This window comes from Microtus pennsylvanicus, chromosome 11 (assembly GCF_037038515.1).
Source record: "Microtus pennsylvanicus isolate mMicPen1 chromosome 11, mMicPen1.hap1, whole genome shotgun sequence".
Lineage (NCBI taxonomy): Eukaryota > Metazoa > Chordata > Mammalia > Rodentia > Cricetidae > Microtus > Microtus pennsylvanicus.
The window spans coordinates 34,736,480-34,751,654 of NC_134589.1; the positions used below are offsets into that span (position 1 = coordinate 34,736,480).

Genomic DNA, 15,175 nt, shown 5'->3' on the forward strand with positions numbered 1-15,175 from the left:
CTCCAGATGCTTCTATCAGAGAGAAGTAAGGAAGCCCAGAAGGTTCGATTTGAGCCCTTTGCTCAGGAATACTCTTGGATCTCTATTTGCTTTGGTGAGAGGTGGGGAGAAAGACCCTCACTTTATTAGCTAAAAGGAAAGAAAGGAGAGCAAAATACAGAGAATCAGGTTGATATTTAAAGACTGAAACTTGTCTCAAATGTAAACTTTTAACACCAATCTTGACAATTCTTAAAGTGCGTCTTCTTCAGTGCCTGTTTCAATGCTCCTAAATACGCTCTGCTATATCTCAGGTAATATCATTGACCAAGTCTTTTCTTTCTGATGCAGGGTCTCACTGTGTAGCCCTGGTTGGCTTGGAACTTGATGTACAGACCAGGTTGGCCTCCAACTCAGAGATCCTCCTGCCTCTGCTCTGCCTCCGTGAGCTGGAATTAAAGGCGTGTGCCACCATGCCCTCTCCACACCTTTTCCTCATCATCACACTCATGCTGTCTTAGTGGCATCTTTTACCACCTGTTTCTCTCTTCCCCTCCCCTCCCCTCCCCTCCTCTCCCCTCCCATCCCCTCCCCTCCCTTCCCTCTTCCTAACCAGGGGTCAACAAACTCATTAAGTTACTTTTCAGCCTGTGTTCTAATTCTCTTTTCATCCATGTACAGTACAGCTTCTGTCTGCTCTTCTTTACATGACCAATCTTTGCTTTAGTAAAACTAGTGAATTAAAAAAAATCCATGTATTTTGATTTCATTGTTCACTCTTTCTATGAGCCACGAGCCACCATGTCCTGTTCTTGGGTTTCTACACATCACTGTTGGTAACTCTGCTTGGTAGCACATAAATAACATATATGATATTTTTGCTTCATGTGTTGCTTTTACTTTACAATATCTGATTATTTGATATTCTGTGTGTGAGTGTGTACAATGTGTGTGTGTGGGGGGGGGAGTAGGTGGGTGAGTGCTTTTACTTACCGCGCAGTCTGATGATAATGGGAAGGCTCTGTAACCATCACAGCAGGGAGCCTATATTTCCTTCCTGAAGACAACGTAATCATGTTATTGCGTTTTTGCAAGTCTTTACAATTGAGCCCTCAAAATGCTCGGAAATAGATGGCTTGGAATCAAGGATGTTTTGAAAAACTGCTCACCGAAGCAATGGCAGTAAAGTACAATCCATATTTCTTATTCTTTGCTTATCCCTTTTGCTCTTTCTCCTGAGTCAAAGGTAACAAGACATAGATTCAATGTTGCTGGGATGCAGACCTTTCTCCCAAAATTTAATCCACATATTTTCTATTTTCACTTTGTGTTTGTGTTTTGTTTACTATTGTAATTTGTACGCCCAACGGTCAAGAAATAACCTTTCTATTATTAATAGCTTAGGTCATTAACGGTAACATATTTCACTTGGCATTGGCTGTGAAAAGAACAGTGTTACCATTTGGGCTCTTTGCTTTTATTTTCCCTAATTCTTGGCTTCCAGACTTCTTCTGGCTATTTTATTAGGTGATTCTCAATGCATGAAGTCAATTCTATAGTAGTTACAAATGCTGGAAGAACATATCTCATTTATGTAATTCCAATCCTCACTCTAGTATTGGATTATTAGAATAATTTTGAATCCCAGCTTTCTTGTTTCTCTTTATTTGTTCCCAAGAGAAAGTTTTAAAAGTTTCTTTGTCTTAAACATTAAACTACAAATTGCTTTGTAAATGGTAACCATTATTGGTTTGAAACGATTCTGGTAACTTTTTTTGGAAAGGGACTTTGTAAAATAGTTGGTCCTGTACTGAGATACTGAGGCTACCAATATCTTCATAGCCTTACTACAAATGCATATTTTTCTCTTTTCTGACATAATAGCTTGAATTCCCAATGGAAATCAGAAGGTTCAGAGATGGCTTTAATGCTTTGGAGAAACCTGAGTGTTCTCTCATTACCAGGGCTATTGCTAAACTATCTAAGCTGTTAGAAGGTCATACCCAATTTGCTACCATCCAAAATCTGATAAACTACAGCCTGAAACTCATAGCAATTCTCCTGCTTCAGCCTCCTAAGTGCTGGGGCCTTGCTTGCAAACCACCATACTCAGCTTTGATAAAGTTTATATGTGATACTGGGAGTTGAACCCCAGGGCTTCCCATAGAGTAGATAAAATTGTTGATCAGTTCTGTTGAAAAGGAGTTGATACACGAACACTTTAAAGCAAAGTCGGATTCTAATAACCTTACATCTTTTTCAGCTTGGTCAAAGAGTTGGGGTGATAGTGAACATCGATTTCTGTTGCTTTCCTGGAAAATTTGATTTAACAGCGGGAACTATTGAAACGTACAAGAAGCAGACAGAAATGGTGACATCACAGCACTTGGGTAGCTGAGGCAAGAAGATGATGAGTTCTAGGTTAGCCTGGGCTACATAGTGATCTTGTTTTCAGTGTAAGATGCTGTTTCCTTCACATTTTGTTACACTTGAGTCTACTTAGAGAATCAGCTGGTATTTTAACTGAAGGTCTGGTCCAACAGCATCTCTTCTTCCTTTTCATTCCTTCTCCTTTCTTCTTCTCCCCTCTCCTTCCCTTCCCTTCTTTCTCTCTCTCCCTCTCATCCACCTCCTCCTTCTCTGAGACAGGGTCTCATTCTGTACTCTAATGGTGGCCTGGAACTCACAGCAATTTGCCTGCCTCTGCCTCCCAAGCACTACGGCCATGGGTGCAAACCACACACTTGGCTTTGATAAAGTTTATGTATGATACTGGGAATTGAACACCAGGACTTCCCATAGAGTAGATAAGTACTCTACCACTCAACTATACACCAAGTCCCCAGAGTACCTTTACACACACACACACCCCACCTCTGAGAGTGTATTTGTAGAATTCTCAGCAGTTCTGTTTCATTAGGAAAACACTTCCATTAAAGGTCAGTTCATCTCTCCTCTTCAGATAGTGACTGCCACCTCCAGTCACTGCTACAATGAATAATGGTGTTCTTAAAGTCTGGCTCCTGTGGGCCTTCCCAGCCACTCGGAGGGTGTGGAAACCATGCAAATAAATGTAAATGCAGACTTCCGGGAAGGTGATGAAAGGGCACGAGAACCTAAGTTTTGAAAACTACAGCACTAAAAGTTGGCTGGAAACTCAGTAACTGTGTCCAGAGAAGGAAAGAGGGTAGTGAGTTGCCCAGGACCACAGTGTGTGAGGACGGCCGCAGCTCCTGGGAACCGGTCACTTCCAATGGGGTGTGTGGGGATAGAGGAGACCGGTGATGGTGTGGCACCTAAAGGAGGTGTCGCCCTGCCTTACTTTACTCTACAATTCAAACAAACCAAACCAAAACCAAAACCGTGAACTAGCCTTCACGTGCTCAGGCGCGGCTTCGCAGCTCAGGCGGAGGCACGTGCAGTGGGCGGGGCGCCTTTGGGGGCGGGGCTCCAGGGCCCTCCCCAGGAGGGCGGGCCGTGCGCGTCCAAGCGGCCGCCGCCACGTCACCGAGCCGCTCCTCCTCCCGTCAGTGCCAGTCGCACGCGCGGAAGTAAACACCCGCACGTCATCAGGGCGCGTCCTCGCCTTTCCCCTCCCATCTCCTCAGCTCGGTGGACGTGACCGCCTCTTCTCCGGACCGGGTCTATGTCCCGGTTTCCCGCCGTCGCGGGCAGGGCGCCAAGGCGGCAGGAGGAGGGCGAACTGCCAAGAGAGCTCCAGGAAGAGCGGCCGTCAGCTGTTCGCATCGCTGACAGAGGTGAGGTCCGCGGGACGGCGTGGCAGCCGGCGGGAGTTATTTGAGGGGTGAAAAGTACATTTCTGGGTGGCAGAGGAGACGGGAAGGAGGCTCAGACGTTCTCTTGGTCTTTCAAGTCTGAAGGCGAACTTTGCGTCCAGTGAGCACTTTGGCTTAGAGGGGGGCGGTCCCAAACCCAAGTTAGGTGAAAACCTCGCCTGGGGGTGAGAAAGTGGACCCGAACGCCCAAAATGCGTTCTGCTCTTCAACAGCCTCATAAAGCCTTTGTTCTCTACCCGTTCATCCCCCTCCCCTTCGCCGGGCCGCCAGCCTGCCTTTGGGTACGGTATGAAGGGAGCCCGTTTCCAGGAGCCAGTTTCCATGGTTACCCACCACTTGGCCTTCTGGGATATCAGTCACTCTGAACAGGGACCTAACTTGAACCGTGAATCAGAAGCAAATACAGGTGGCTTCTTATTCTTCTGAGAGGTGTTCCGCTGAGTTCAGGTTTTTGCTCTGTTGTCTAATAAAACTTGGAGTTTTGTGCTTCTATGGAGGTGTGCATGCATGCATGTTGCCTACTGCTAGACTGACTTTGTCAAGTACTTTGAGTTACACATCAACAATGTTGAAGTTGTTTGGCTTTTACCAAAAAGTTACTCTAAGTTTAGAAACTTTGACGTGTGATTTGTCCATAGGTGACGTCACTGGAAAGTCGTGAATTGAGCCTTCCAGTTGTGTGATTTCTTTGCTTTTCTTCGTTCGGTTCTGAGGCGTTGTCAGAGACAGCTTCACAGGTCTTTCAATTGCACTGTTTTTGTGTTGTTACAGAAGAGAAAGGATGCACATCGCAGGAGGGAGGAACAACTCCAACTTTTCCTATTCAAAAACAAAGAAAAAAGCTCATTCAAGCTGTGAGGGACAATTCGTTCCTCATTGTTACTGGAAATACAGGAAGTGGTAAAACAACTCAACTCCCTAAATACCTTTATGAAGCAGGTAATCTTCTTCTTGGATACATCTGGAAGCACGAAAGAAACAAAACAAAACTTTAAGGTCTAGTAAAACTGCTGTAGTGTGTAAATGCCCATTTTGCCCACTTCCCCATTTCCCCATCCTTGCTCTGTCTCCTTTGCTTTATTTCAGGCTCAGGGATTGCTGGTGAGTTTTTTTCCATTTTTATTTGCTGTAGTAATAATAGAAGAAGGCTGGGTGTGATAGTACATATTTCGATCCCAGCACTTGTTAGAGGCAAGGGCATCTCTGAACTTTGAGGTTAACATAGTTTATATAGTGAGTTCCTTGCCAGCTATGGTTATATGGTGAGGAAGAAAAAAATATATCAGATAGATGCTAATTTTCTCCTTAGAATAAGGCTGTCTTGTTACCCAGAGAGAACTGAAGCGATTGTGAAGGGAGAAAATTGGTGTTCTCTGTTGCTGGCATTTTTATTATTCTTTCTCCAGAGCTTTATCAGGTAAATATTCTCAGATTCTATCAGCATCAAGCTAACAAATGACCGAGAAGTGTCTGTTTCACTAGTATGACAACATTCTCTGTCTTAAGGTTGGAAAAGAGCAAAATCATTTTGGATATGATTCACATTAAAATAAAAACTAATTGGGGGGGAGGGGCTGGAGAGATGACTTAGCAGATGAGAGTTCTTGCTGCTTTTCTAGGGTCCAGACTTCTGTTCCCAGCACCCACTTTGAACCTGTAACTCTATCTCTGGGGAATCTGATGCCCTCTTCTGGACTTCTGTGCACCTGAAGGTGTACATTCAAGTACAGAGATATACACACTTTACTCGAAAACATATATTTTAAAACTTAATTATTTTTTCATTTTTTCTTTTTTTGGTTTTTCGAGACAGGGCTTTTCTGTAGCTTTGGAGCCTATCCTGGAACTAGCTCTTGTAGACAAGGTCAGCCTAGAACTCACAGACATACTCCTGCCTCTGCCTCCCAAGTGCTGGGATTGAAGGAATGCACCATCCACTGCCCAACTTTTAATTAATTTTATTTTGAGAATGGCCTCCATCTTCTCTCTTTATGCTGGCCTCCATCACGTCTGCCCTTATATTAACCTAATCTGATGCATCAAACCTAATTTGACATCTGCTAAGGCATACCATTATTTTCATGTTATTAAGAAAAAAGTGCTACCTAATATATATTGCATCTCCATTTTCATGGTTAAAATATCTTCAGAAATGGGCCAGGCTGTGGTGGCGCACGCCTTTAATCCCAGCACTCAGGAGGCAGAGGCAGGTGGATCTCTGTGAGTTCGAGGCCAGCCTGGTCTACAAGAGCTAGTTCCAGGACAGGAACAGAAAGCTACGGAGAAACCCTGTGTCGAAAATTGAAAAAAAAAAAAATCTTGAGAAACTTATGGAAATGTGGTTTATTTAAGTCCAGTTTTACTTCTGTGTCAAGGAAAAGTTTAGGAAGTGTGTGGTTTTTAGAGTTCAGTTTTACACTTCTAAAGCCAGGTGCAGTCTTTATGCCTATAGTACCAGCTACTTGGGAGGTGGAGCCAAGACAATCAGTAGAGCTTAGGAATTTGAGGGAAGTATGACAGCATAATAAGATCTGGTCAAAAAGTAAAACAAACAACCCAAATCTACAGAATCTTGGCATATTTATGAATGATTTTAAAAATTGAAAAGTGAGGGCTGGAGAGATGGCTCAGCACTTAAGAGCACTGGTTGTTCTTCCAGAGGTCCTGAGTTCAATTCCCAGCAACCACATGGTGTTTCACAACCATCTATAATGAGATCTTCTGCCCTCTTCTGGCATGCAGGCACACATGCAGATAGAACACTGTATACAAAATAAATAAATAAATCTTTAAAAATTGGAAAATGAAAACCTCACACCTAATTAACACTTGTACATTTAGAATGGCTACGCATGTGCATTTTTTAAAATTAACTTCCTTTTATATCAGTCTATGTGTGTAGACAGACGTGTGACACAGTGTGCATGTGGAGGTCAGAGCGTCACTGTAGGGAGTTAGCTCCCTCCTGCCTTTGTGGGATCTGGGATGGAACTCCGGTCATCAGGCAAGCATGTTTAGCTGCTGAACCATCCTTCCAGTCTCTGAGTGTGCATTTCTGTTTTAAACCAATAGATTTATTTGTAGTGTATTTGCAAATATGCTACAGTATGTTGCAATTTAGAGGATTTTCCTTTGGAAACATTCATTCTATTTGTATTGATTGACCAGCAACAATTTTAATTTTAGTTCAGTAGGAAGAAACCATTGCTAATTAACTTCGTGTGTTTGTTTCTGGTTTTGATAGGATTTTCACAACATGGCATGATTGGCGTGACTCAGCCACGAAAAGTTGCTGCCATATCAGTTGCTCAGAGGGTTGCTGAAGAAATGAAATGCACCTTAGGCTCTAAAGTAGGGTACCAAGTTCGTTTTGATGATTGCAGCTCCAAGGTACAATAGTTTTACTGGTATACATTTCAAGTACTACAAACTTACACCCCTAACTCTTATGTTTGTCTTTCTGTGATCTCGTGTATGCACTTGTGTGTGGTGGTCAATGGGTAACTTTAAGTGTTTCCCCTCAAGTGCCATGTGTGTATGTGTGTTGTTTGTTTTTCTCTCACGGTCTCCCCAAGTAGGCTACCTCCTTCATCAAATAAAACATAGGTAAACCTTAAGAGTAGGGATGGAGTAGGGTGATGTATGGCGTGGGGAGATAACTCAGTTGGTAAAGGACCTGCCTTGAAGCATGAGGACCTGAGTTCAGTCCTCAGAACTCACAAAAGTAAGGTATTTTTGTTTTGTTACGTTTTTTGACTTTTTATGCATGTAAGTATTTTGCCTGTCTGTGTGGTATATGTGCACCATGTACATGCCTGGTGCCTGAGGAGTCCAGAAGAGGGCACCAGGTACCTGCAACTAGAATTACAGATGGGATGGGTCTACCTTACAGGTGCTGGCAACTAAATCCTGCTTCTCTGAGAAAAAACAGCAAGTGTTCTTAACTCCTAAGGCATCTCTCCGGCCCCTAGAATTAATTTTTGTTGCATATGGTTAAAGCTTTATCTCTTAGGTACCCAGTACCCTCTTTTCTCCTTCCTCAGCTAATCTATCCATTATCAAATGAAGGTAATGTTTATTTTTCTTAAGATACTTTTTTTAAAATCATAAGTTATTTGCATTTAAGAATTATACCTTAAAAATCTATTTTATGTGTATAGTTGTTTTTGTCTGCATGTATGTCCGTGTGCTACATGCATGCCTGATACCTGAGAAGGGCAGAAGAGGGCATTGGATTCCCTGGAATTGAAATGAATAGATGATTGTGAGTTGCCGTGTAGGTGCAGGGAACCAAACTAGGCTCCTCTGCAAGAACAGCACTGTTACCCACCAGACCATCTCTTCAAACCTAGTGTTGGTGGCTTTCATATTTAACCTATTTTCTTGTAGTACATAAGATGAACTTTGCCATTTTAACCATCTTAAGTGTATAATTCAGTAGCATCAGGTACAGTCACAGTTTACAATGTTGTTTAACTATCACTGCTATTTTCAGAACTTTTTTTTTTTTTTTTTTTTTTTTTTTGGTTTTTTGAGACAGGGTTTTTCTGTGGTTTTGGAGCCTGTCCTGGAACTAGCTCTTGTAGACCAGGCTGGTCTCGAACTCACAGAGATCCGCCTGCCTCTGCCTCCCGAGTGCTGGGATTAAAGGCGTGCGCCACCACCGCCCGGCTTTCAGAACTTTTTTATAATCTCAAACAGAAACTGCTTTCAGCCCCTGTGCCTAGTTAAAGTATCTAAGCGACAAAACACAGTATTTACTTTGTACTTCTTATCACACTTAGCTGTTTTCAGAGTCTATTCATTATCTTAGTTTATTTTTTATTACTATGATAAAATGTTAACCAAAACTGACTTGGGGGGGAAAGAGTTCACTTGGCTTACAGGTTACAGACCATCATTTAGGGAAACCAAGGCAGGAATCTAGATGCAGCAATAGACATAGAGGCCATGGAGTGCTGTTGATTGACTTGTTTTCAATGGCTTGCTCAGTTTGCTTTATCATAGAACCTTCTACAACCATATGTCCTGGGATGGCACTGATCTTTGGAGACAGTTTCTCAGTTGAGGTTCCCTCCTCTCAGGTGACTGACTATAGTTTATGTCAAAGACTAGCCAGCTTATTCCATACTGGGTCTTGATGTTCTTGAATCAGTGGAAAACTTGTCAACTTAATTAACCAAGTCAGCAAAGTTTTTTTTTAGTTTGTTTGCCATGCTGGGGATAGAACCTAGGGCCTTGTGCATGCTAGAAAATGCATGCACTGCCACTACAGTATCCCCCGTATCTTGTCTGTTAGAATTTATCTTGCCACATTCCACAGACATCTTTGTGTCTCCTTATTGGTGACTTGCTTTATCTCAGGACACTCCTTAGTTCCTGTTTATTTTGGTGGTGTCTTTTATAGTTAACCATCCTTGTTAAACAGTTTTATGTTTCTTTTAACGTGGTGGTTTGATCTGTGCATTTGGGGATGGGGAATTAGTTGAATCTTAGTGAAGTTTTGTGATGCTACAAGTTGCTGTGCTCTGCTTTCAAACATTAGGAAACAGCAATCAAATACATGACTGATGGGTGTTTACTCAAACATATTTTGGGAGATCCAAATCTTAACAAATTCAGTGTCATTATTTTGGATGAAGCTCATGAAAGAACTTTGACTACAGTGAGTATTTCAATTTTTTTTTTATATATAATAAGTGTGTAGGGCAGTGGTGGTTCACCTTTAATCCCAGCACTTGGACAGGAGGCAGAAGCAGGCAAATCTCTGTGAGTTTGAGACCAGCCTGGTGTACAGAGCGAGTTCTAGGATAGGCTGCAAAGCTACACAGAGAAACCCTGTCTCGAAAAAAAACCAAACAAACAAAAAATAGGTCGTTTGTTTGGGGTAACTTTTTACTGTATCAAGAATTGCCTCCTCTTACATTTTATTCTATTGAAATAGAAATTCTTTGGTTATAATAGCAATCTATTTTAAATAGGTTGTGATTGGGCATGATGGTTGATGAATTTAATCCTAGCACTCAGGAGGCAGAGGTAAGCAGATTTCTTAAGAGTTTGAGGCCAGCCTAGTCTACAGAGGAGTTCCAGACCACACCATGCTACATAGTGAGACCTTTTTCAACAAACAAAAATAAAATAAAATAGGATAGCTGGGCTAGGGATGTAGCTCAGTTGGTAGAGTGCTGGCCTAGTATGTACAAAGCCCTGGGTTGATCTTCAACACTGCCTAAAAATCCCAGCACTCTTGAAGTGGAAGTAGGAGGATTCGAAATTCAGGGTCATCCCAGACTATATATCTAGTTCTACACCAGCTCTGGGCTACTTGAAACTCTGTCTCAAAACATAAATATTTCTTATACTCGGGAGACAGAGGCAGGCAGGTTCCTGTTTTACTTAGTAAGTTCTAAGCCAACCAGAGCTTCACAGTGAGACCCGGTTTCAAAAATAAATAAATAGAAATGAGCAAATAAGTAAAATAATAAAATGCTAGCATTTGTGGCTTACTAGATTTTTCTTTCAGGATATCTTATTTGGTTTACTGAAGAAGCTGTTTCAGGATAAGTCTCCTAACAGGAAAGAACATTTAAAGGTGGTGGTGATGTCAGCAACTATGGAGCTAGCGAAACTCTCTGCATTCTTTGGAAACTGCCCCATATTTGATATACCTGGAAGACTCTATCCAGTCAGAGAGAAATTCTGCAATTTGATTGGCCCACGAGACAGAGAAAATACTGCATATATTCAAGCGGTATTACTTAGCAATCTTTTTGTGTCTTTTGTGTATGTGATTTTACTTGGGCAGTTTATCTTATTTTTACAAATTTCATTTATTGTCGGGTGTGTATGATGTCTTATAGGGGTCATGCATATGGTGGTCAGATGACAACTCTGAGGTTGTTGTCTCCATCTACCTTTGTGTGGGTTGTAGAGATTAAACTAAGGTCATCAAGCTTGCGTGGCAAGCACCTTGCTTACAGAGCCATCGTGCCTTCATGAATGCTAGGACTTTGGGGAGCTCATTTTTTGTTTTGTTTTGTGGATCAAGAAGATATGGTAGTGAATGAGTATTTTATACCAACATATGATTATTTTATTTTTGCTTTTTTTCTTTAGATTGTGAAAGTGACCATGGATATTCATTTGAATGAAATGGCTGGAGATATTTTAGTTTTTCTGACTGGTGAGCATTCTCTACTAGGTTTAATAATATCTATAGTTTTTAAGCCAGGTATAGTGGTGCATGGTACTAACCTCAGGACTCTGGAGACAGAGGCAGAATGATTGCTGCAACTTCAAAGATAGATCAGACTACATACAAGACTAGCTTTGAGCTATATGATAAGACCCCATTCAAAAACAAAGAGGGACAACAACAAACAAAAACCTCTCAATTTTTCAATAAATAAGTAAGTAAATGAAATGATTTGTGGATTTTGAGACAAGGTCTTTCTTGATATATTGCCCAGACCACTCTGGGGAGCAGGCACACATCACTGCACCTAGTTAATGTCTTTCTTTTGGAAGCAGGACATATGACACTGGAGTGGACAGACTGCCCCTTCTCCTAGGATATTTGGACTTCTTTCTCAGCTGTTGCCTTACCTGTTTATGATTCTCAGCTAGATAATATGTAGACAGAACGCTAGGCTCACTAATAAAACATATGAACTACACCACCCTTTCATAGAAATTAGCTCTGGAAAGTGGTTTTTATTTTGGGGGGGGTAGAGGGAGGGAAGTTTACTATAGACAGAGCTCTAATTTGACTAAGTAATCCTGGTTCTGAATAATTCTTTTATTCAGACATCTCAACTGTCATTCCTTGAAATGGTGAGATAACACAGTGTAGTTATGATATAGATTCCATGTATTACAAGCTTGTAGCAGATTTGGGGTGTCAAAAATAGAGCAGTTACTAAGAGTAATTTAACTTTTTAACTAGCTGCATCCTAACAGAAATAAGTTATTTCATTGCTAATGGCTTACTCTGCCAGTACTAATGTCTGAAGTGAGACTTTTAAAACTGTATCTTCACTGTTTGAAAGTTAAGTTCAAGTTTTTGCAATGTACCTGAATTCAGTAATTTCTTGGACTAGTTTCTCCTGTGTGTATTTCAGTCTTCCTGAAACTCTGTATTAACAGCCTGAGGGCTTGAAGATGATTAACACTTTTGCTTCTTTAGAAATCAGAAACATACTTCTGCTTGAATTTTGTTGTTGAGGTTGGGCATACCTTACATGAAAAAAAAAAGTGATATAGCACAACCTTAAGCTAATTTTTTTTTTCCTTAAGCTAATTTTAAACTGGACTTTAAAAAGATCTTTAAAATTTGCAGTTCAGGCCATGTGGTGGTGGTACATTCCTTTAATCCCTGCACTTTGGAGGCAGAGGCAGGTGGATCTCTGTGAGTTCGAGACGAGCCTGGTCTACAAGAGCTAGTTCCAGGACAGGCTCCAAAAAAATTGCAGTTCAGTTCCTGAAGTTCTTCCTTCTCATTCCAGGTCAGTTTGAAATAGAGAAGAGTTGTGAACTGCTTTTTCAGATGGCTGAGTCTGTCGATTACGATTATGATGTTCAAGACACCACGCTAGATGGCTTATTGATACTGCCGTGTTATGGGTCTATGACAACAGGTAATTCCTTACTAGGAAAGAAAATATGACAGGCTTTTAAAGACTTTTTAAAAACTATTTAGTTTTTTTATTTATGTGTTTCTGTGTGTGTCCGTGTATATGAGTACATGCTTGTGGGAGCCAGCTGGGCCAGAAGAGAGCATTGCATACCTAGCGCTATATTTACAGGCAGGAGTGTGTTGCTTGATAGGGGTACTGGGCGCCAGACTCTAGTCCCCTGAAAGAGTAGCAAGAGCTCTTGACCACTGAACTCTCTCTCCATCCCCCTTTTAAAATGTTTTTCATTAATTACTATATATATACAAAACATATATAGATCTCTAATATTTGGGTCAAAAAATTTCACAAACTGATCTCGGTTTTGTAACTTCCAGGTCTTAACCCAAATCAAGAAGTAAAATGTTAAGAGAACCATCATCCCTTGAGAGAACTGATTTTGTTTAAAGTCCTTTCACGGTAGCTTTCAAGAACCTTGGAACTCCTCAGTATTTTAAGAGTGAATTTTGTGGTCTCCCAACAGAACAAAGTTCCTTTTGGGCATTCTTTCAAATGAGGACTATAGTCTCTCAATACTTAGTCTGCCATTGCTGCAAAATTGATAGAAATCTTAGGTGTCCTGGCATGTCTTACAGTAAACAGAGTGGATTTTTATTCTCTATTAAGTAGCCATATATTGGCCACTTTTCAAGAATGGTCATGTATTTGGTGTGTGTGTGTATGTTCAAAGAGGATATGCAAACTTTTATTTGGCTATAATAAATATTGTTGAATGAAACCTAGAATTTTTTTTCTGTGAAACTTCTTTTATTATTGGAGTTAACTTATAAAACTTAAAGGTGTGCTGTGGCTGAAGAAAGATGGCCCAGCAGTTAAGAGCACTGACTGCTTTTCCAGAGGACCCTGGTTAAGTACCTGGCACCATATGTTGGCTCACAACCATATGTAGCTTCAGTTCTAGAGGATTGAAGCCTGTTTCTGGCCTCCTTGTGCACCACACACATGAGGTACGCAAACATATATGTAGGCAAAACATCCATACCCATAAAAAAATAGAAACAATTTTTTAAAATCCCTCCTCCAGCAAATCTTGCTGCTACAGAATTCAGTTATTATATATTTTTGAATGAAATACATCAACCATCCAAACAGATTTGACCTAAAGTACATCTGTATGGTTTAAAGAATGTTTAAATTAAGAACTCTAACTTCAAAAGTACCTGATTCGCTTCAGCAAGTATTTCTGTTTTATTCTACTTACATTTTTTTATGTCGATGGTATCATGTTTTATGATTGCTTTGCTCTGCAACTGACATTTTATTCTTGCCTCATTACCCGGAAAGAGGTCTCTCACTGAATTTTAAGTGCAACCTTTTGGGTAGCCTGGCTGGCAAGCTCTGGAGGTCCACTTATCTCCATCCCTCAATGCTGCGATTACAAACACATGTGACCATGCCTGACTTCTTAATATGGGTTCTGAGGATCTGAACTCAGGTCCGCATGCTTTTGCAGCAAGAGTTCTTATTTTAATAGCCACATTTATCTATTTCCCCTTTTGGGTTTGCTTATGAAATCCTTGGCATATCAAGGTCATCAAAATATCCCATGAGAAACAATTTTTTTAAAAAAAAGCTAAAAATTACATTAGTAGTTAACCATAGAACAGGTGTTATTTTGGAAATATTTTGTGATAGTAGACTCTTGATCATAGATTAAATAGTGATCTCTGTTTTACATCATAAAGACAATTATTTTTCTTTTCATTTTTTGAGGGGAGGGGAGTTTGAAACAAGGTTTCTTTGTGTAGCCCTGGCTATCCTGGGGCTTGCTCTATAGACCAGACTTGTCTGGAAACTCCCAACTCAAGCCAAAGCAAAGTCTCAATGACAGATAACAAAATTAATTCAACTTCTGTAGACCAACTTAGATGTTATAAGATTCTGTCTGATTGTGGACCATTGAGTGTAATATACAAACTCAACAACTTGTTTTTGGTTTGGTTTTGTTTTTTTGAGACAAGGTTTCTCTGTCTCAAACTCCATTTGTAAACCAGGCTGGCCTTGAATTTATAGATCTGCCCACTTGTGCCTCCTGAGTGCTGCTATTAGAGGTGTGCAGCACCACCCAGTCTAAAGGCAGTCATCCTCCCACCACCCCCGGACAGCAGTTCTCTGTTCAACAGTTCTGGCTGTCCTAGAACTCACTCTGTAGACCAGACTGTTCTTGAACTCACAGAGATCCACCTACCTCTGCCTCCTGAACGCTGGGATTAAAGGTATGCTCCACCGATGCTTAAGAGCAATTATTAAGGTTCTCATTGTTTTCTGGACTTTGATAATTAACTTTGTAACTAAAAATTTTAGAAACTATGGTAAAAAGCCCAGTGTGGTAATGTATGTCTCACCCCTGTGACTACTCTTTTTCTGGGGCTGTTGCTAGCTCTTCTTCCCCAGCTTTGTTTCCCTCACTGAAATGAGACTGCTTCTTAAAGTTACAGTTTTAACTTGCCGTTTTCTTAACCGTTTCTGTTTGGGAGACATGTCAGACTTACTTTGTGCTTTCGTGACTGACTCTTGAGAGCCTTTTCTACTTCTCTCTTGCTTCTGAGCTGTAAGCCTCTTGGGTTTCTAAGTCAGCTTTCTGACTTGTGCATTTATCGACCTAGATCTTTCAATCCAAGTAAATGGCAACTTATAGAGGTGATCTTTCTTTTTTAATAGTGGCACTTTTAAAAAATATATATTTAATTTTTATGTGCATTGGGG

At 40.8% G+C, this 15,175-nt stretch overlaps 1 protein-coding gene across 1 annotated transcript in view; it reads left to right on the top strand.

Annotated features, from left to right (window-relative positions):
- Positions 1-3,511: 3,511 nt before the first annotated feature.
- Positions 3,512-15,175, top strand: part of Dhx40 (DEAH-box helicase 40) — a 43,721-nt gene continuing 32,057 nt past the window's right edge. The window contains exons 1-7 of the mRNA XM_075991212.1: positions 3,512-3,737; positions 4,548-4,715; positions 7,021-7,166; positions 9,322-9,441; positions 10,300-10,527; positions 10,893-10,959; positions 12,281-12,412. Of these exons, the coding sequence (XP_075847327.1) occupies positions 3,626-3,737; positions 4,548-4,715; positions 7,021-7,166; positions 9,322-9,441; positions 10,300-10,527; positions 10,893-10,959; positions 12,281-12,412 (973 nt within the window). The 5' untranslated portion in view covers positions 3,512-3,625. The remainder of the gene's footprint in view (positions 3,738-4,547; positions 4,716-7,020; positions 7,167-9,321; positions 9,442-10,299; positions 10,528-10,892; positions 10,960-12,280; positions 12,413-15,175) is intronic.